General features: G+C 46.9%; 1 protein-coding gene across 2 annotated transcripts in view; it reads right to left on the reverse strand.

Moving 5' to 3' along the window:
* Positions 1-23,385, reverse strand: part of grid2 (glutamate receptor, ionotropic, delta 2) — a 1,370,357-nt gene that overhangs the window by 497,451 nt on the left and 849,521 nt on the right. For both annotated transcript variants that reach the window (XM_072495324.1, XM_072495323.1), the window contains exon 3: positions 4,920-5,204. In XM_072495324.1, the coding sequence (XP_072351425.1) occupies positions 4,920-5,204 (285 nt within the window). The remainder of the gene's footprint in view (positions 1-4,919; positions 5,205-23,385) is intronic.

Consider the following 23,385-nt stretch of genomic DNA (forward strand, 5'->3'; position numbering starts at 1 on the left):
GATTTTCTGCGGGAGCAGTGGCCAGGGTTTTGTCGGGAAGGTAAGTTTTCCTCTTTAAAAACTTACCTTGAAGAGAGACAGCACAGCAAAGCAGTGACCTGATTGGCTGGTGAGGAAAATGCTCCAATTAGCAGTAGCTGGGAGAAATCTAACTCTTTGTGTGTTGGTAAGTATTGTGATTGGTAAGTAAAATCTTTATTCCTTTCACTTATTCATTATTTGATATTATATTTGTAATCAGTTAAGGTAAAGTGTTAAAATGGCAGGAGATCCCAGGCCCATGTTATGCTCCTCGTGCTCAATGTGGGAGATCAGGGACGTGGCTGATGTCCCTGACTCCTTCATGTGCAGGAAGTGTGTCCAGCTGCACCTCCTGTTAGACCGCATGACGGCTCTGGAACTGCGGATGGACTCACTTTGGAGCATCCGCGATGCTGAGGAGGTCGTGGATAGCACATTCAGTGAGTTGGTCACACCGCAGATTAGGATTGGTGAGGGAGACAGGGAATGGGTGACCAAAAGGCAGAGAAAGAGCAGGAAGGCAGTGCAGTTGTCCCCTGCGGTCATTTCCCTCCAAAACAGGTATACAGTTTTGGATACTGTTGGGGGAGATCACTCACCAGGGGAAGGCAGTAGTAGCAGGCTCATGGCACCGTGGCTGGCTCTGCTGCACAGAAGGGCAGGAAAAAGACTGGCAGGGCTATAGTCATAGGGGATTCAATCATAAGGGGAGTAGACAGGTGTTTCTGTGGTCGAAAAAGAGACTCCCGAATGGTATGTTGCCTCCCGGGTGCACGGGTCAGGGATGTCTCAGGTCGGCTGCAGGACATACTGAAGGGGGAGGGTGAACAGCCAGCTGTCGTGGTGCATATAGGCACCAACGATATAGGTAAACAAACGGGATGAGGTCCTACAATCAGAATTTAGGGAGTTAGGAGATAAGTGAAAAAGTAGGACCTCAAAGGTAGTAATCTCAGGATTGCTACCAGTGCCACGAGACAGTTAGAGTAGAAATTCAAGAATAGTCAGAATGAATACATGGCTTGAGAGATGGTGCAGGAGGGAGTGGGTTCAGATTTTTGGGACATTGGAACCGGTTCTGGGGGCGGTGGGACCATTACAAATCGGATGGTCTACACCTGAGCAGGACTGGAACCAATGTCCTCGGGGGTGCTTTTGCTAACACTGTTGGGGAGGTTTTAAACTAAAGTGGCAGGGGGATGGGAACCAGATTAGGAAGTTAAAGGTCAGTAAAGAGGCAGCAACTAAAGCCAGTAAGGTACTAGATAATAAACTCAATGTGACTAAGGGGAAGAGTTGACAGGGAAGAGATGATGAACACAAAGGGACAGGTGGTCTGAGGTGCATTTGTTTCAATGCGAGAAGTGTAGCAGGTAAGGCAGATGAAGTTAGGGCTTGGATTAGCACCTGGGAATATGATGTTATTGGTATTACTGAGACTTGGTTGAGGGAAGGGCAAGACTGGCAACTAAATATCCCAGGGTATAGATGCTTCAGGAGGGATAGACAGGGAGGTAAAAGGGGGGGAGGAGTTGCATTACTGGTCAGAGATGATATCACAGCTGTGATTAAGGAGGGCACGATGGAGGATTTGAGCACTGAGGTAATATGGGTAGAGCTAAGAAATAGGAAGGGTGCAGTAACATTGTTGGGACTTTACTACAGGCCTCCCAAAAGCGAGCGTGAAGTAGAGGTACAAATATATAGACCGATTACAGAAAAATGTAGGAGCAATAGGGTGGTCGTGATGGGAGATTTTAACTTCCCCAACATTGAATGGGACTCATGTAGTGTTGGAGGCGTAGATGGAGCAGAATTTCTAAGGAGCATCCAGGAGAGTTTTTGAGAGCAGTATGTAAATAGTTGTCTACAATAGTCCAACTCGGGAAGGGGCCATACTGGACCTGGTATTGGGGAATGATCCCGGCCAGGTGGTTGAAGTTTCAGTCGGTGATTACTTTGGGAATAGCGATCACAATTCCGGAAGTTTTAGAATAATCATGGACAAAGATGAGATGGTCCTAAAGGAAGAGTGCTGAATTGGGGAAAGGCCAAGTATAACAAAATTCGGCAGGAGCTAGGGAATGTGGATTGGGAGCAGCTGTTTAAGGGTAAATCCACATTTGAAATGTGGGAGTCTTTTCTGGAAAGGTTAATTAGAGTGCAGGACAGACATGTCCCTATGAAAATGAGGGATAGAAATGGCAAGATTAGGGAACCATGGATGATGGGTGGAATTGTGAGGCTAGCTAAGATGAAAAAGGAAGCATACATAAGATCGAGGCGACTTAAAACTGATGAAGCTTTGGAGGAATATCGGGAGAGTAGGACAAATTTCAAATGCGCAATAAAGAGGGCTAAGAGGGGTCATGAAATATCTTTGGCTAACAGGGTTAAGGAAAATCCCAAAGCCTTTTATTCAAATATAAGGAGCAAGATGGTAACTAGAGAAAGGATTGGCCCACTCAAAGACAAAATAGGGAATTTATGCGTGGAGTCAGAGGAAATGGGTGAGATTCTTAATGAGTACTTTGCATCGGTATTCACAAAGGAGAGGGACATGACGGATGTTGAGGCTACGGATGGATGTTTAAATACTCTAGGTCAAGTCGGCATAAGGAAGGGGGACGTTTTGGGTATTCTGAAAGGCATTAAGGTGGACAATTCCCCAGGTCTGGCTGGGATCTATCCCAGGTTATTGAGGGAAGCGAGGGACGAAATAGCTGGGGCCTTAACAGATATCTTTGCAGCATCCTTGAGCACGGGTGAGGTCCCGGAGGACTGGAGAATTGCTAATGTTGTCCCTTTGTTTAAGAAGGGTAGCAGGGATAATCCAGGGAATTATAGACCTGTGAGCTTGACGTCAGTGGTAGGCAAACTGTTGGAGAAGATACTGAGGGATAGGATCTATTCACATTTGGAAGAAAATAGACTTATCAGTGATAGGCAGCATGGTTTTGTGCAGGGTAGGTCATGTCTTAAAAACCTAATAGAATTCTTTGAGGAAGTGACAAAGTTAATTGATGAGGGAAGGGCTGTAGATGTCATATACATGGACTTCAGTAAGGCGTTTGATAAAGTTTCCCATAGCAGGTTGATGGACAAAGTGAAGTCGTATGGGGTTCAGGATGTACTAGCTAGATGGATAAAGAACTGGCTGGGCAATAGGAGACAGAGAGTAGTGGTGGAAGGGAGTGTCTCAAATGGAGAAAGGTGACTAGTGGTGTTCCACAGGGATCCGTGCTCGGACCACTGTTGTTTGTGATATACATAAATGATCTGGACGAAGGTATCGGTGGTCTGATTAGCAAGTTTGCAGATGATACTAAGATCGGTGGGGTTGCAGTTAGGAGTTGCAAGGAGGAATGTCAGAGAATACAGCAAAATATAGATAGATTGGAGAGTTGGGCAGAGAAATGGCAGATGGAGTTCAATCCAGGTAAATGCGAGGTGATGCATTTTGGAAGATCTAATTCAAGAGCGGACTATACAGTCAATGGAAGAGTCCTGGGGAAAATTGATGTACAGAGAGATCTGGGAGTTCAGGTCCATTGTACCCTGAAGGTGGCAACGCAGGTCGATAGAGTGGTCAAGAAGGCATACAGCATGCTTGCCTTTATCGGATGGGGTATTGAGTACAAGAGTCGGCAGGTCATGTTACAGTTGTATAGGACTTTGGTTAGGCCATATTTGGAATACTGCGTGCAGTTCTGGTCGCCACATTACCAGAAGGATGTGGATGCTTTAGAAAGGGTGCAGAGGAGGTTCACCAGGATGTTACCTGGTATGGAGGGTGCTAGCTATGAAGAAAGGTTGAGTAGATTAGGATTGTTTTCATTGGAAAGACGGATGTTGAGGGGGGACCTGATTGAGGTCTACAAAATTATGAGACGTATGGACAGGGTGGATAGCAACAAGCTTTTTCCAAGAGTGGGGGTGTCAATTACAAGGGGTCACAATTTCAAGGTGAGAGGGGGAAAGTTTAAGGGAGATGTGCGTGGAAGGTTTTTTACGCAGAGGGTGGTGGGTGCCTGGAACGCTTTGCCAGCGGAGGTGGTAGAGGCGGGCACGATAGCATCATTTAAGATGCATCTAGACAGATATATGAATGGGCGGGGAACAGAGGGAAGTAGATCCTTGGAAAATAGAAGACAGGTTTAGATAAAGGATCTGGATCGGCGCAGGCTGAGAGGGCCGAAGGGCCTGTTCCTGGGCTGTAATTTTCTTTGTTCTTTGTTCCTCCCAGCAAAGACACCCAACCTAAGCCCTTCCTGCCCAACCCAAGCCCTACTGACCCCCACCTACCCTGAAAGACCCCCCCTGCTTTGACACCCTGGAGGCAAGTGTAGGGAGGGTACTCATGCCATTGCCCTTGCCCAGACTGCAAGGAGCCATGCTTGACACTGAGGGGAGGGGTTGAAGAGAGGGGACTGAGGATGAAGGGCTGACGGGAATGTCCTGATGGTGGGGACTGCATGGGGGAGGGAGGGGACTGATGGGTGTACTGTAGTGGGGGAGAGAGGAATGATGGGGGGGGGCATGGAAGTGACTGTGGGGGTGGGGGAGCCTTGCTAGCAATCTGGGGTGGGGGTGGGGGGGTCTGCAACATTATTGTGCGATTGAGGTGCCCCAATGTCTGAGGAGCGGGACATGTCAGCGAGTGTAGGCTCCACCCCTCTCAGGTCCAACATAAAACCCGATCCTCGGAAAAATATTTTCTAAGTGCCAGTGAATGGCACATCGGCACTGCTCCTAGCACCAGCTGGAAGCAGACTGGATTCACTGCTGGCAGGAGCACTGAGGCTGAAAATGGGAGAACCGCATCTATGGTGTCTGTCTCTGTAACAAGTAAACTGAAATGAAACTATATTATAGTACTAATTAATGCAACTACTTACCATATTCACTGTCATAGAAAATGATGAACTTCTGCCAGGCAAATTCTGAGATCACAAGGAGAATAACTTCATTCAGATACACTGGGGGGCGGACGGACAGAGTGTAGTTTTCATGCCTGCTGGTCCTGGTGAGGCCACAGCCACTCCTTGGCGATCCAGATGTGGCCCTTTGTATATAGAGGTGCGGGATGTGCATGGCGTCTGACAGAGACTGGAGGGACCCAGCTGACATGCAGCCAATAGAGCTGACGAGGGCCAGAATGCCTTGGTTCATCAGGTCACAGGCTGAAAGAAAGGCGGAGGAAAGACAGTGTGAAAAATACAGTTCACCTCTGCTGCAACCTTCAACAAAATAAACACACAGCAACTTGCATTTACATAGCGCCTTCAAGAGTAATACAGTTGGGCCTGTAAGAGTAAAACAGTCAATATTTCCCAGGAGCGTCAGTAAAAAAGAAAATCACGTTGAACCACATAAGGAGATTCCAGGGCACGAGACTGAAATTTTGGTCAGAGAGATAGATTAGACATGGACATAGAACATACAGTGCAGAAGCAGACCATTCGGCCCATCGAGTCTGCACCGACCCACTTAAGCCCTCACTTCCACCCTATCCCCGTAACCCCTCCTAACCGTTTTAGTCACTCAGGGCAATGTATCATGGCCAATGCACCTAACCTGCACGTCTTTGGTCTGTGGGAGGAAACCGGAGCACCCGGAGGAAACCCACGCAGACACGGGGAGAACATGCAGACTCCGCATAGATAGTGACCCAGCAGGGAATAGAACCTGGGCCCCTGGCGCTGTGAAGCCACAGTGCTATCCACTTGTGCTACCATGCTGCCCAATTGTGAGGATTGTTTTAATGAAGGAGAGAGCTGTAAAGAGGTGAAGATTAGGGACGACAGTCCAGATATTAGGCTGGGGGCGGCATGGTGGCATAGTGGTTAGCACGGCTGCCTCCCAGCTCCAGGGTCCCAGGTTCAATTGCGACCTTGGATGACTGTGCGGAGTTTGCACTCTCTCTCCGTGTCTGCGTCGGTGTAATACATCCACAGAGGCAGATGTCCCTTCACCAGAATCCCTTTTATTAACAAAAACAACAGCAGTGCAACCAGGTGGATTCAGCTTGCCGTCTAGGCTGAGAGTGCAGAGGATCTGACACTCCCTGTTCTATACAGAGAACAGATTCCCTGATTGGCCCACTAATCAGGCAACTCGTATTCCAATTGACCAATCTCAAAGGCCTGGTTTAAGTCATTACAGTGGGTTTCCTCCGGGTGCTCCGGTTTCCTCCCACCGTCCAAAGATGTGCAGGTCAGGTGGATTGGCCATGCTAAATTGCCCCTTAGTGTCCAAAAGGTTAGGTGGGGTTACTGGGTTATGGGGATGGGGTGGAGGCTTGGGCATAAGGAGGGTGCTCTTTTCAAAGGCTGGTACAGACATGATGGGCCGAATGGCCTCCTTCTGCACTGTAAATTCTATTCTATTCTATTAACAACTGAAGACTTGGCTGCCATTGGTGGAGATACAAAAATTGGGAGAAGGTAGGAGACCAGATTTGGAAGGGAACGGAGAAACACTTGATCAGCTGCAGATATCACTGGCTTCCCTCTGCTCTCTCTCTCCAATAGACGTAATTTTCAGATTGAGAAAATTTAGCAGCGAGCAATGAGGTTCAGTTGGTAAAAGACAATTCATTGGTTGTCCATTGTGTTATGGGCCAGGGTTTAGAGAACCCCAAAGTGTATCATGGAGTTCACCTGACCCACAACTTTTAATAGATTGTGGTATGGGGAGCACACGGCCCACTCTACAGGTGTGGTGCAGCAGAAATGGAAAAGTATTTTTTTGAAACAAAACAATGTTTATTCTATGAACTCAAGTTAACCTTTTTAAAACATACAGTGAACATCTTAGCAACCATCAATTCAAATACAACCCCCAAAGAATACAACACTAAGTAATCCTTAATAACTTCCCAAACAACACCCAGAAGACAAAAGAAACACCTTTTAACAGAAGCACATTAGGTTTCCATTCGCTACTGAGAACATTTATAATTCTAAATTAATGAAATTATCAAGAGATAGTCTTTAATGGCAGAGAGAACAGCAGTACACATGCTTGGTCTGGCTTCAGCTCCAACACTGAAAACGAAACTAAAACACACCCTGCAGCAAACAGCCTAAAACAAAAGTAAAAAGCTGACAGCCTCCACCCACTCTTTGACATCACTACAGTAGTAAACACCCAATTCTTAAAGGTACATTTCTTAAACACCCATTTCTTAAAGGTACTCTCACATGACAATTGAAATTCCTGTAGCTATTTCAATAATTGTGGCTGTCAGTTATCTGCATGCTGACACAGGTCTTATATTCATCTTGTCAATTGTTTCATCCCCCAGACTTAGGAGGTTGCTGTTAAAAATGATCAACAAGAACATTGCAAGAGGAGCAGGGCTTTCGATCCCTCAAGCCTGTTCCACTATTCAAGTAGATCGTGGCTGATCTGTAACTTGACTCCATGTATCTTTTCCCTTATTTCTTATTACAAAAATGTGTCAATCTCAGATGTAAAATGAACTGACTTGGCATCAACTGACATTTGTAAAAGCAAGTTTCATATTTCTATCACTCATTGTGTGAAGACGCGTTTCCCATCTCACTCCTGAAAGGTCTGGCTCGAGGGCCAGGATTTTTCCGTAGGCCTCAGGAATCTGGCGTCCAGCACAAATAGCGATCTCGAGCCGGCCCATGCCGGCCCAGAACGCCGAGGCTGTTTCCCCAGAGGCGGCCTGCTAATTGACCACTTGTACACTCACCGTTGAATGAATAACAATGCAGCTGCCAAGAAGCAGAGGGACGACAGTCCCAGAGCTTTGGCAGCTGGGCTGGGGGAGATGGATGCTGCTGAGACAGGTAGTAGCCCAGGTGGATACCCCAGGTGGAGCCATCTAGAGGTACAGGAATAATTAAATATTTCAGAGGATTGAAACCAGCTGGCCCCTCTTATCGGAAGCTGCATGCTGCTTATTGGATTGTTTGGGTTGTGAGAGCAGTCTTTGTTGCCCGCTCTTTGGGAATGGAGCCTCTGGCTTTAATACTCCCTTGGACTGTCATGGGGCCGTCTCTGTGGCAATGGGTGTCTCCCCATGCAATGGTTGCCAGCAGCGACCCAAATGTGCCCAATTATGGCCTTAACCATTGAGATAACCTGTCTGCTTACATGGATCAGGCAGGCGATTCGCTTCCCAGGCCGTTCTTTGGAAACTTCCCCAGGGGATGGCGTGCGCCTGGAAGTCGTCCCGACATGGTCCCCTGCATGTTCCCAGCACCGTGCCTCCACTCCCACCAACACAATACTGGGAAAATTCAACCTATTTGTTCAGCTTTCCTAGGTTCACTAAGCAGCATAAATAGTTTTTCTCCATCTACCCTTTCAGTTCCCCTTTATGTCTTGAAAAGCGATCATATCACCCATTAACCTTAGTTTAAGTTGATCTTTTCTCTACACCCTTGCTATTACTGTAACATTACACTCTGTAGTCTCTCCTTCCTTCCCTATGCACGGTATGCGTTGTCTGCATAGCATGCAAGAAACAACACTTTTTACTGTATACAAATACATGTGACAATAATAAATCAAATCAAAATTGAACTTCTCCTTGAAATGTAACCTCTGGAGTCTAGATATCACAAGCTTATCTTTGCATTCGGAGGGAAATTGAGTGGAAAATAGCAGCATCAGAAAGCCAGTCCTCAACACTGGTATGAAATGCCAACGGCAGCTGGCACAGCTCCGATAAGGCATGCTGAGAACCTTGGAAAACGATTGCACAGATTTTGTGTCAGATGGTCCAACCCGTGCTTCACCTTGGTCACCGCCAGTTCTGTGTGCTCCGAATGTTCTGAATCAGTGGCCGTGTGGGGGTAAAGTCTGCGACACAGCAACCACTGAACCTGGTGCAGTTTGGCTTCGCAACGTCAGGCTTCAGAGAGTGAGATTAAGGAGCACATGCTCAGCCTGGGGGTCGAGGAGAATGAGAAAAAGACAGAGGCAAAACGCCTCATGACAAACATGAATGTATTCTTGCATTCTTGTTGAGCACGAATCCCACACTCAAGACTTGACTGCATAATCCGGAATCGCACATCTCTGCGGCAGTGAAGGAGTTGACAACATTGTCGGTGCCATTTCTAAAGATGAGATGCTAAGCCAAGGCCCCGACTCGCCTCGCGGGAGAGATGCAAAAAATCCAACAGTACCATTTAAAGAAGAACAGGGCAGTTCTCCCGATATTGCAAATAGAGTGTTGGAAAAACTCAACATGTCTGGCAGAATCTGTGGAGAGAGAGAGAAACAAAGTTCACGTCTTGGGGGCGGGATTCTCTCATCCCGCGGCAGAGTGTCCACGCCGTCGTAAACACCGTCGCGTTTTACGACGGCGTGAACGGGCCACTGCCAGGAGTAATTCTGGCCCCTACAGGGGGATAGCATGGCTCTGGAGCGGTTCGCGCCGCTCCAGCTGCCGATCCCGGCGTGAACTGGGTGCCGCGGGATCCACGCATGCGCAGTGGCCTCCTTCAATGCGCCGGCCCCGACGCATCATGTTTTAATATTGTCACAGGAATGGATTAGTGGATTAGCTCCAGCAAGGGGTGAGTGAGTATTGACACTAATGCGTCAGCCAATGAGTTGACTGTCGGGCAGGGCTTAACAACAAACTATTAACAAGGCAAACAGCAACTGTTTACTTGGCAAACAGAGGAGTCTATTCAAACAATCTCCCAATAAAAGCAGAATTATTTCTCAGGCAAAATGCAGTGAGTGGAGATCATTATATAGGACAAGCTACGTGCATATATCCAATCTCATTCACTCATTGACTTCCATATGTGATTGACAGGGGACTTAACCAATCATCTTCATTCTGATGTGGCGATGCCGGCATTGGACTGGGATGAGCACAGTAAGAAGTCTGACAACACCAGGTTAAAGTCCAACAGATTTGACCTGAGGAAGGAGCTATGCTCCGAAAGTTGTGATTCAAAACAAACCTGTTGGACTTTAACCTGGTGTTGTAAGACTTCATACCACCTTCATTCTGAACAATAATGATTGTGTCATGTTTGCAGCCCGTAAAAAAAAGTGTCCATTTTAAGTAAATCCATATCAACGTGTCCATCACACAACCATCATCTCAGGGTCCTATGCAGCTTTAACTGCAGATAATAAGTAAAAAATATTACCGATTAAAAATACCCTAACTGAGACCAACCTAAAAATCTCAAAGAGGAACAGCAGTTGCATTTCGCAGTCTGCTGTCCTTTTTTTAAATTATAAATTTAGATACCCAATTTTCTTTTTCCCAATTAAGGGGCACTTTAGCGCGGCCAATCCATCGAACCAGCACATCTTTGGGTTGTGGGGGGTGGAACCCACGCAGACACGGGGAGAATGTGCAAACTCCACACGGACAGTGACCCAGGGCCAGGATCCGAACCCGGGTCCTCAGCGCCGCAGCCCCAGTGCAAACCACTGCGCCAGCTGGCCGCCCCCTCAGTCTGCTGTCCCAAGATTTAAACTCCGACCGTTGTACATATATTTCTGTATGAATGAGACACGAGACCTCACTGCTGGCAGGATTTTGCAAGAACACCTCTTTTTGATGTTTGGCACGAGGGTTTACCATCATGGCTGGTATTTATTTATCCACACAAACGTCTTCAGAGGAATGGATCCAAAGTCGGTCAAACCTTTTGAAGTTGTCAGCAATGAGCATGCAGTGACAGTTTCATCAATTCAGGTTGACAGCGGGCGCAAACAACCTCATAGCAATAATCATCTTTCAAGCCTCTTTTCTGAGGAAGCTACACCTTATGATATTGCAGTGGAGGTGTCAAGAACTGTGGATGCTTGGAAAGAGAGAGGCAGAAAAACACACGCCTTTTTGTTATTACTACTTCTGAAATGCCAAGAATATTGATGCTGACGTGATTCTCCTTTATCAAAATGCCTGGCGTTCACCTGAATTCTTACATCCTGTTAAAGGCAGAGCAAATAATCCGGTTGGAAGGTCTGAGAGGTCGATGGTGTCAGAGTTCATAGTGACCCAGTTGCAGGTGCCTTGCTGAAGCACAGCAGTTGAGATCTGATAGCTGCCGTTAGACTGGGCAATCCACTGGCCAGCGGCAACGCAGGTGCAGGGTGAGGTGGAATGGTGATGGCTAAAAGGCTGGCCTTCCTGTTACTGTTGTCTCTTAAGACAGCACCACAAGTCAGGAATGCCTGCCTTCCCCCTCAGTGCACCAAGAGCAGGGAACAGTGAAGAACTCCGTCCAGCAATTATCCACCTCAGTCCCATGACCCTGTATTTAGCAGGTCGGGGTCGGCGCACGGCCGGCGCCATGTTTTACGGCACGACCGCTGTAGGCCGTCGCCATGCGCATGCGCGGCCATGGACCCGGCCATTCTCCAGCTGTTTTTGTCATGGGTGCAGCCGGGAATTTTGCGCGGCTGCTAGCCCCTCGCTGGTCGCAGGATCGGTGAGGGATTGGCGCCAATTTTGGCATCGGAAAATGCCACAGTTCCCACGAGGGGTCGGCACTTAGCCTCCAAATCTATGAATCTAGCCCATGGTGCTCAGTCAAGTCTCCCGTTCACTGCAGCCAGCCCGGAAAATCCCGCTGCCGTGAAGAGACAGAGAATCTAGCCCAGGGTGTTGGGAAAAAGCAATTTGGCTTGTGTTGGTTTGCCACGGTACCAAAATAGATTCTATCAAAGTCGCAAAACCCTAGCCATCTTCATCCTTATCCTCAACCTACATTTGACACAGTTGCTCACACCAGCCTCCTCCAATGCTTCCCTACTATCATCCAGCTAGGTGGGGCTGCTCTCTCCTGGTTCCATTCTTATCTATCTAATCCTAGTCAGAGAGTCACTGGCAATGGATTCTCATCCTGCTCCCACACCAACACCCCTAGTGGCACCCAAGGATCTATCCTTGAACCCCCTCCTATTTCTGATTAACATGCTGCCCCTTGGCAACACCATCCGAAGGCAGCGCATTCCTTTTCACATGTAAGCTGATATCTCCCAGGTCTGCCTCAGCCCTACCTCTAACAATCCCTCCACTGTTGCTAAATTATCATTCTGCCGATCCAATATCCAGACCCCAGGAAATTTCCTCCAGTTAAACATTGGGAAGACTGAAGTCATTGTTTTCAGTGCGTGTGCCAAACTCGGGCAGCACGGTAGCATTGTGGTTACCACAATTACTTCACAGCTCCAGGGTCCCGGTTCGATTCCCAGCTTGGATCACCGTCTGTGCGGAGTCTGCATGTTCTCCCCGTATGTGCGTGGGTTTCCTCCGGGTGCTCCGGTTTCCTCCCACAGTCCAAAGATGTGCAGGTTAGGTGGATTGGCCATGCTAAATTGCCCTCAGTGTCCAAAATTGCCCTTAGTGTTGGGTGGGGTTACTGGGTTATGGGGATAGGGTGGAGATGTGGGCCTGGGTAGGGTGCTCTTTCCAAGAGCCGGTGTAGGCTTGATGGGCCGAATGGCCTCCTTCTGTATTGTAAATTCTATGATTCGATGATTCTATGAACTCCAATCCCGAATTATCAACTCTATGCCTCTCTCTGCCAACTGTCTGGGATCAAGCCACTTGGTGTCATCTTTCACCCCAACATGAGCTTCCAACCTCATATTCAAGCCATCTCTGAGAGAGCTTATTTCCACCTCTCTAACATTGCTCCAGTTCATTCCTGTCTCAGCTCATCTGCTGCTGAAACCCACATTCATGCCTTTGTTTCTTCTCGACATTACTATTCCAACGTCCCGCTGGCTGGTCACCCGCATTCAACACTCCATAAAGTGGAGGTCACCCAAAATTCTGCTGCCTATGTCCTAACTCACATCAAGCCCTATTCCCCCATCACATTGCTGATCACACGTGCTCTCGGTCAAGAAACATCTTGGGCGGGATTCTCCGTCCCGCGGTTCCCCATTGTCGTCACCCCACGCTGTCTGGAAATCCGCGGGCGTGGGTGCGCTGCGGGTGGATCAGAGGATCCCGCGAACGGATAAATCCCCCCTCTTGACTTTAAAATTCTCATCCTTGTCTTCGAAACCCTCCATGGCCTTGCCCATCCCTATCTCTGTAATCTGACCCAGTCAAGTAACCCCTCTGGGATATTTGTCCTCTAATTCTGGCCTCATGTACATTCACAGAATCCCAGAATAATAGTGCAGAAGAGGCCCTTCGGCCCATCGAGTCTGCACTGACGGATGAAAGACACCTGACCTGCCGACCTAATCCCATTTGCAAGCCCGTGACTCAGAGCCTTGAATGTTGTGACGTGCCAAGTGCTCATCCAGGTACTTTTTAAAGGATGTGAGGCAACCCGCCTCTACCACCCTCCCAGGCAGCGCGTCCCAGACCGTCACCACCCTCTGGGTAAAAATGGTTTTCCTCAGTTCCCCCCAAAACCTCGTGCACCTCAACTTGAACTTGTGTCCCCTCGTAACTGACCCTTCAACTAAGGGGAACTAAGGGGATCCACCATGTTCATGCCCCTCATAATCTTACTCACCTCGATCAGGTCGCCCTCAGTCTTCTCTGCTCCAGCAAAAACAACCCAAGCCTATCCAACCTCACTTTGGATTAGGATTTGGATTTGTTTTATTGTCATGTGTACTGAGGTACAGTGAAAAGTATTGTTCTGTGTACAGTCCAGACAGATCATTCACACAGGAAAAAAACATAGGGCATACATGAACATACAATATTAATCCACAGACACAGACATCGCGTGAAGCATGCAGTACTACTCAGTAGAGAAGATGTTTGAAGAGATCAGTTCAGTCCATACAAGGGTCATTCAGGAGTTTGGTAATAGTAGGGAAGAAGCTTCTTTTTGAATCTGTCCGTGCGCATTCTCAGACTTCATAACTTACATTTTCAAGCCTAGGCAACATCCTGGTGAATTGCCTCTGCACAGTCTCCAGTGCAATCACATCCTTCCTATAATGTGGGGACCAGAATTGCACACAGTGCTCCAGCTGTGGCCTCACCAAAGTTCTATACAACTCCAACATGACCATCCAATTTTTAACCTATGCCTCGATAGGCAAAGGGAAGTGTCCTATATGCCTTTTTCAACACCCTTTTAACCTGCCCTTCTGTCTTCATGGGCGGGATTCTCCCTTCTGGGGACTAAGTCCCCACGCCGGCGGGAGAACCGGCGCCAACGTCTCTGGCATCAACAGTCCATGAAAGTGAGGAATTCTCCAATTTCTCGGGGGCTAGGTTGGCGCCGGAGTGGTTGCTGCCGCTCCAGCCGGCGCCAAAGGGCCGGCGCGTGTTTGCGCATACGCGGAATGGCCGGCGTTATCTCCCGCATGCACGGACCGCCCGGCGTATTTCCGCGCATGCGCGGGGGTTCCCTTCTCCGCCCCGGCCCTCGGGGAATATGGCGGAGCCCTACAGGGGTCCGGCGCGGAGGAAAGAATGCCCCCCACGGAACCAGCCAGCCTGCAGATCAGTAGGCCCCGATCGTGGGGGCCCCCCCCGGGTTCGGATCCCCCCGTGCCCCCCCAAGGACCGCCCCCGCACACTTACCTGCCAGGTCCCGCCTTGCATGAGCTGAGTAATTCACGCCGGCGGGACTGGCCAAAACATTCCGGCCACTCGGCACATCGGGGCCCGGAGAATCGCCGGGTGGGCCGCTGTCAACTGTCCCCGACCGGCACGGCGGGAATCCCACTGGCCCCTGAAAAACGGCGCCGGAGAATAGGGCAGCCGGCGTCGGGGCGGGATTTGCGCCTCCCCCTGGGAATTCTCCGACCCGCGCAGGGTCGGAGAATCCCGGACAGATGTCTATGGACAAAGAATTCACGATTATAATTGCTCCACTATTAGTGGCCGTACCTTCAGTTTCCTCAGCCCTAGGTCTGGAATGCCCTCCCTACACCTCTCCTTCACTCAATCTTGCTTCCCTCCTTTAACACTCTCCTTAAAACCTACACCTTTGACCACACTTTTGGCCATCTGACCTATATCTCCTGATGTAGCTCAGTGTCATACATTGGCAAATGCCCTGGGACATTTAACCACGTTAAAGGTGCTATATAAATCTAAGTCGTTGTTATCTTTTACCGAGGACTTTGTTCCTTGAGGGAGACAGTGATATGGGTAAGAGTACATAGATTTCTGTGCAATAACTGAATTAGGTGATGATTGTTGATGCTGTTAAGTCGGGGGAAAGAGGACAGGTGTAATGTTACGTGGTAGGTTGGGCACAGGGTTGAGGGAATATTCCTTTCAATGAGAGTGGGAGAGAAGGAGATGCAACTCTGCTATCAAATATAGCTTGAGCTGCTGAGAAGAGAGTTTCAATTGTGCTCTGATTCCCTTTGCAGCATAGGCAGCCCCCGACTCAGCTTGCTCCATCCTATCCTCCTCTTCCATAATAACAATAACACATGAGGCTATTGTGCGCCTCTGTGAGGTTGAAATCTGGGTTAATTTATACAAAAATAGTCCTGAATTAGATCATCCCATTAAAGGAAACCTTCAGCTCTTTACAAACAGAAGAAGATGCAAACTATTAAAATTACTGTAACTGTGACCACTTCTTGGGTGGTATTCAATGGGAACAATGGGGTTCTGGAGAATTGACAAGAGTCCCCACCCTCCGTCACCGAATCAAGTGCTACTCCAGCATTTAACTGGGCAGCGGAGAATCTTGCCAAGATCAAGGACTCCAAGGGAGGCAATCCCACACACCGAGGGCTGCTGGCCAATCAGAGACAGCAAGGGCAGGGGGCAAGCTATCATTGGGGCCCTCTTCCTGTTACTGGTCTCATAGTCAGGCACCGAGTCCCCACATGGGGTTGCTAGTTGTGCTGTCCGTATATTGAGCCCACCCCCACTCGGCCCACCCCTGCGTTAATACCAGTAGTGATGGGAAGTGACTCTTAGGTGAGCTTTGATTGGCCATTTAAGAGCCTCAGTTGGTAGCAGAGTGGGAAGGATCTCTGCAGGCCTTCCCGCCAAGAACTTAATCAAGGTGGAGGCAGGAAATCAACTAGAGCTAGAACATACAGTGCAGAAGGAGACCATTCGGCCCATCGAGTCTGTATGACCCACCCAAGCCTTCGCTTCCACACTATCCCTGCAACCCAACAACCTCTCCCAATCTTTTTTGGTCACTAAAGACAATTTAACATGGCCAATCTACTTAACCTGCATGTCTTTGGACTGTGGGAGGAAACCGGAGCACCCGGAGGAAACCCACGCAGACGCGGGGAGAATGTGCAGACTCCGCACAGACAGTGACCAAGCAGGGAATCGAACCTGGGTCCCTGGCGCTCTGACGCCATAGTGCTAATCACTTGCTGCCCACGGTATGTGTCCCCAACTGTGTCCCCAACCGTCGTACACCCTTCTGATTAAATGCACCCTGCCACCAAATAGAGGAGCACATTAAATTCCACCACTTGGTTTCCATTTGATAGAGCTTATCATGAGCGCCATATAGCCAGCGCCTGCACCTTTTACTGACAAACCTCATTTTGTGATATCATTCTTGGTTGTGCTTTTGTGTCAACGTTTCCCATTCAATTTTCCTTTGTCAACTGTCACAATGTCGTGTCAGACTTTGGCCGCGAACTGATTCCATGCAGTGATGTTTTTTGCCTTTTGTCCATCCCCTTGATGACTTTTTCACACAAAGGAAATTGTATTCATCAATTAAAAGCTGTGACTGCACCAGTACTTTCAGTAATACTGATTAAATCATCCAACTCACTTCCCTCGAAATATTGGTAAAGCGGTGTTTTGAGATACCAGGAGAAATCAACCTATAAGATAGTCTTTCAGTACAAAGTGGGTTTTGACGAGCCTGAAAAAAAAGTAAACCTTCTTGAGGTAGTGCATTTTGGGAGGTCTAACATAGAGGGGAAATATACCCTAAATTGCAAAACTCATAGGAATATAGAAAGTCAGAGAGGTCTGCGCGTGCAGGTCCACAGGTCTTTGAAAGTGGCAACACAAGTGGACAAAGTAGTCAAGAAGACATATGGAATGCTTGCCTTCATTGTACGGGGCACTGAGTAGAAAAACTGGCAAGTCATGCTGAAGTTGTATAGAATCTTGGAAGGCTGCACTTGGAATATTGCGCACAATTCTGGTTGCCGCACTACCAGAAGGATGCGGAGACTTTGGAGAGGGTGCAGAGGAGGTTTACCGGGGTGTTGCCTGGTCTGGAGGGTGTTAGCTATGCGGATAGGTTGAATAGACTCAGACTGTCTTTATTAGAACGACGGAGGTTGAGGGATGACCTGATAGAGTTCTACAAGATTATGAGGGACATGGATAGAGTGGATGGGCAGGGACTCTTTCCCATGGTGGAGGGGCCAGTCACCAGGGGGTATTGTAGGGTAAAGGTCTTTGGGGCAAAGTTTAGAGGAGGTGTGTGAGGCAGGTTTTTATGCAGAGGGTGGTGAGTGCCTGGAACACGTGCCCAGGGGAGGTTGTGGAAGCAGATACATTAACACCGTTCAAAAGGTATCTTGACAAACACATGGATAGGATGGGTATGGAGGGATACGGCACAAGGAAGTGCTGAGGGTTTTGGCCAAGGTTGGTCTCATGACCGGTACAGGCTTGGAGGGCCAAAGGGCCTGTTCCTGTGCTATATTGTTCTTTGCTCTTTTCTAAACCATAAATTTATCCAATGGAGTGCAGTATTCTCACTCCAGATTAACAAAATAATTTGGAGGGAATTTAGGAACACACAATTATATAAATAAATATATAAATAAATAAGTAAGTAAGTAAATAAGTAAGTAAGTAGACCACAGAATGTTAGGAAATGTGCATTATGAAGAAGGACTGTTGAACAATTACTAATACTGATTTACTACTGGCTATACTTGCACAATGTACATATTGGCCAACCTTTTTGTCTGTCGCATTCTTGACATTCTTAGGGTGTAGTTTTCAGCTGCGAGCAAGCTCATTTTGGACTTGTACTGAATTGAGTGAATGTTTTCCTGGCAGCTAGTTTTGTGAGCAGCTAACACTTCTACTGAATCCTCAAATTAGCTAGCTCAAAACGACCCAAATGCCCATTGCCAAGGGAGACAGTAAATGTACACGGTGGCAAATTAATTGCTGCTTGAGGATACCCAGGTTTGCATAACCGAGATTTAGTGCCGCTCTCCGTTGCAATACTTGTAGAGCTCGGAAATCCGTGTGGCAATTAGACTTTGTGTTGACAGAAAAGAAACTGCTTCATCCTGATGGATCCAAATGTGCGAAGATGGACTTTCTTTTTTGGTTCAATAATATCTGCAAGCATCACTGCCTGCTGTTGCTTGTCGAACATGTGCATTTGAAAAAAAACACATTGTCAATGACCTTGACAGCGGTGTATGTGCAATTGGACAGAATATAGAAAAATAAGCTGTCTTGTAGCCCTATCAATCTCAACAAAACAGTTTGATCTTTGACAAGTGTATTTTGCACTGCCCTGGAGCTGTGCTGTTGTTGGTGATGGGGAGGGATTTCAGCAGCTGTGAGTGGAAAGCAAAGGGTCCAACGAACAGTAAAAGAAGCAGAAAGGTCTCTGAGCTTGTGTCAAACATAGTGATGCCCGACAACAGAAAAAACCACACAGGTTAAAGGAGGCTCCTCAGTATGAAGTGCATTCTAAGATACCCGTATCAATTCTTGTTTCCTAAGGTGCAGTACGCGTACATAGAAAAACTTGTAATATTAATGACCTTTGAAGGCTTCACCGATGTGCCAGCCTTGGCACTCGCAAAACAAAGTTAGAAGGTTGAGGGTCCAAATCCCACAACTGATTAAATGATCTATTCTGATGCTTCATTCAGTATTCTGGTACTGCGGGAGCTCTGCATGGAGGGGTGCCATCTTTTGGATTAGATGTCAAACTAGGATCTTCTGTCTGATCTCTAAAGTCAATTGCAATGGAAGGTAACAGTATTCAAAGATTAAAAACTGGGAATTTCTCCCACGATACTGGCCGTCATTTATTCCTCAATCAATGTCACTAAAACAGAGCCTCTCATCGCTGTCAAGTGGGAACTTGTGTGAAAATTGGCTGTCACATTCTCCAACATTACAACAGAAATTGCACTTCCAAAGTTCCTCAACAAATGTGAAGCATTTTGAAATGGTCTGAAGTTGTATAATACATTATTGGAAGCTATTTTACAACCCCCCCCCCCCCAGGTGTGTTTTTGGCGAGGGGGGAGCCTTTTTAAAATAGGGTGTTATGCTGCTGTCTTTTGTAGTGGGGTGGGGGGTGGGGATCGTGGTGGCGGTGAGGACTAAGCAATATTCCTGCCTGTAACATCCAGTCTGATTTATGTGCAAATTCTTTCTCCCTTCAAATTTTCACATTTAGAAAGTATGTTTTCTGTTAGTTATATAATAGATATATATCAAATTGTCACAAGTAGGCTTCAATGAAGTTACTGTGAAAAGCCCCTCGTCGCCACATTCCGGCGCCTGTTCGGGGAGGCTGGTACGGGAATTGAACAATTCCTGTAACAATGCTGCTGGCATTGTTCTGCATTGCAAGCCAGCTATTTAGCCCACAATGCTAAAAGCAAGTTTTGATTGCTATTTAAGGTTTATGTCACTTGAATGTCGCTATGTATCCTTCCTGTTTATTTCTGTCTCAAGTCATCTCAAATGCTTGAGGTTTTCTGGGACAATCTGTCCATTGACTGTTCTTCCCTATGCAGCGTGTACAGGGATACAGTAGCATAGTGGTCATGCTGCTGAACTAGTAATCAGATGACTTGGTTAATGATCTAGCACCAAGAGTTCAAATCCCTCAGTGACTGTTCGGGAATTCTATTAAATAAATGACCTATCTTGCAAAGTCTTACTGATCAACATGAGGAAACTTGTGCCAACATTGAGAAAGCTGCCCACAGACCAACGAAGCAACAGTCTGACAAGGTCAATCTCATAATCGTACTTTTCAGCCAACTTCGCAGACTCCTCCATTGTTAGCCATGATATATTTTATCTACACATATGCTAAAGAGTGGATGCAGAAGACAAAATCTATCCTGAAATGAATACACAGATTAAAAACTCTGCACTCCCACAACAAACAGACATGATTGGCGGTGTACAATTAAACAGCTAATGGAATGGGAAGGCTCGATGAACTGATGCTGGAGCACAGCACGCAAATGAAAAAGACAAGGCTGCTGCATTTACAACCATCATCAGCCAGAAGCGGCAAGTGGATTGTTGTGTTATGCTTCTTCATGTAGCATAAGCTGCTTCCTTGTTGTATACTCTGACAAAGGAAAGTTCAGACTTGGAGATAGCTTTAACACATTTATTGAACAGTTAACAATTCTCCTACTTGAGTTCGACTCTCCTGCTAATCTTACTATAGTAACTCAATCTAGCTAACCAGTCTGCACTAATCCATGCGGTGAGTGTGATGCTTCCTGATCTGCCCCTGTCTCTCTGAGTGTTGCCTATGGAAAGAGAAAGAGCATGTGTGCCCTGTCCTTTTATATAGTGTCACCTCTGGGTGTGTCTTGACTGCCCATTGGTTGTGTCCTATCTTACTGACCTATTGGTTGTATGTCTGTGTGTCATAATGTCTCTGGTGCTCCCTCTAGTGTTTATTTATTGCAGTGTACCTACATTAACCCCTTGTGTATTTACAATGATGCATTTCACCACATGGATGATGCACCCTTGCCTTCTCCTGAGGACAGCTCAATCAATTCATTGCACAACACATCAAGAGAAGATTGAGTGCAATGGATGCAGCAAGGGGTTACAGGCCCTGACAACATCCCACTGTAATAGTGAAGCCTTCTGCTCCGTAACTAGCCACGCTGTAGCCCAGCTGACTCAGAACAGCATAAACATGGAATCTCCCTCACAAGGTGGATAAATGCCCAGGTAAGACCTATTCACAAAAGGCAGGACAAATCAAAACAGCCATTGTTCAAACAAGCACTAAAGAACTGAATTCCAAAGGAGAGGTATGTATCATTGCTCTGGACATCAAGGCATTATTTGACCAATTGTGTCATCAAGGAGAGAGTGTAAAATTGAAATCGCTTAGAATCATTGAAAATCTCTCCACCAGCTGAAGTCAAACCTAGCACAAAGGAAGATAGTTGTGGATTTTGGAAGCCAATCACCTCAGCCCTCGGATATCGCTGCAGGAATTACTAAGCTCAGCTGTATTCAGTTTCTTCATCGATGAGGACAGCAGTTGGGATGTTTGCCCATGATTGCACAGTATTCAATACCATTGTAACTCCTCACATGCTGGAACAGCCAGGGTACAGGGCAGCCAACCCTGGCCAACATTCATGCTTGGACTGATATGTGTCAAGTGATGTTCGCACCGCACAAAGGCAAGAGTATAGCTACCTCAAACAGGAGAAACTCCAACTGCCTCCTCCTGATATTCAGTACCCTCTTCGAATCCCCACCACCATCATCCTGTTAACTGGGTCAGCCACATGAAATCTGCAGTTCAAGAACAGGAATGAAACTGGGAGTTCTGTGATCATAGAATCATAGAATTTACAGTGCAGAAGGAGGCCATTCGGCCCACCGAGTCTGCACCGGCACTTGGAAAGAGCACCCTACTTAAGCCCATGCCTCCACTTTCTCCCTGTAACCCAGTAACTCCATCTAATCTTTTAGGACACTAAGGGGAATTTAGCATGGCCAATCCACCTAACCTTCACATCTTTGGACTGTGGGAGGAAACCGGAGCACCCGGAGGAAACCCACGCAGAAACAGGGAGAACGTGCACAGACTCCGCACAGACAGTGACCCAAACCGGGAATCGAACCTGGGACACTGGAATTGTGAGGCAAATGTGCTAACCACTGTGCTACCATGCTCCCATACAGTCACCAGGTTTGTAAACTTAAACACAATTCATTTTATTAATAACAATAATATAATTCAACAGACAGCAATACAACTAATTAACTATTATATAATTCCTAACCCCTCTGTAACTTGTCCCTACCCTCTACACATACATACACACACAGACACACACCACACATGACAGACAAACAAACACAAAGGAAAAAAAGGATGTAAAAAGAAAGATGAAAGTAAAAATGATCAGTATTCTTATTTCAGAATGTTGTCTTCGGGCACACATTCCTATGGTTTACCCTTTCTGCTCGACGTCACTGCTTTCAGTCAGTAATGGTTTTCACTGTAGTTTCATCCAGGTTCTCTGTTGGGTCAGAAATGCAGCAGCTATGCAGCTATTCTGGAGAAAGACACAGAGCGAGAGAGGGAGAGAGACTCACAGTTTCTTCACTGAGCATCCAAGACCCAAACTGTCCATTCATTGGTTCTTTGAAAACCATCCCACTTGGGTAAGGCCCAATCACCGCCTGTTACCGGGCAAAATACGGCCTTTTGCCAATCCATTGACCACCAGCCAATCGATCAACCGAGTCCGTCCGTTCTGTTGGGTGCCAAAATATCTTGAGTTCTGCTGTTCGAAAGCTGGCACAATGTACTATTTTTTAACTTGGAGTTCCTCACTTCCTCTGCTCGACTTAAAGATATATGTCCATCAAGCTTCCATGGATCAAAAATGGTAACAGCAAAATAAAAGAAATGGGAAATAAGGGAAACAACAAGGAGGGCCCTTACAAGTTTGCATCATTGCAAGTCAGTCATCTGCACATTGTCAAACCTGCATTGCACATCAATGGTCTTTATGGTCCCAGATCATCACAGACAGAGGATACAATTGAGTTTCGAGATGCTGAAGTAATAACTGCTGTATAAGTACCGTGCGCTAACCGACTGCACTACTGAAGCACACAGCGCTGAAGCAATAACACAGTACACCAACTTCACTGAACAGCAGGCATTAGAGATAATTTCTTCAATTTGAAACGGAGCCAATAAGTGGAATCTCTCACACACAGAATATAATTGAGTTGCAGCAGATAACAAGGGAAAAACAAAAAAACATAATAAATAACTGCAGAGATAATCATATTCTCCATTGACACACCAGCAACATTTTGGAAAAACGTTTGGCCTCTGACTAAATTCTCTTAGCTTAGGCACGTTACCAACAGGCTCCATTCAAACAAATGCAAGGTTTTGAATGGTCGGTGAATCAGAGAGATTAGGAGTTTTTGTTTAACAAAGGGCCGTTAGGATATTATAAACTTGCTGCCAGAAGCGGGGAAAATAGAAAAATTGCAAAATACACAGGGAAAGGACAGGAATAGGACCAAGCCTGATGGACTGACTGGTCTCCTTCAATATTGCAAAGTTTTATGATTCTAAAATCAACATTTAAAAGATTTGAGAATATTCGAAAAAGTCGACTGAGAATAGAAATCGAAGGGTGGAATAAGACCATAAGACACAGGAGCAGAAT

The sequence above is a fragment of the Scyliorhinus torazame genome, chromosome 3 (genome assembly GCF_047496885.1).
Source record: "Scyliorhinus torazame isolate Kashiwa2021f chromosome 3, sScyTor2.1, whole genome shotgun sequence".
NCBI lineage: Eukaryota > Metazoa > Chordata > Chondrichthyes > Carcharhiniformes > Scyliorhinidae > Scyliorhinus > Scyliorhinus torazame.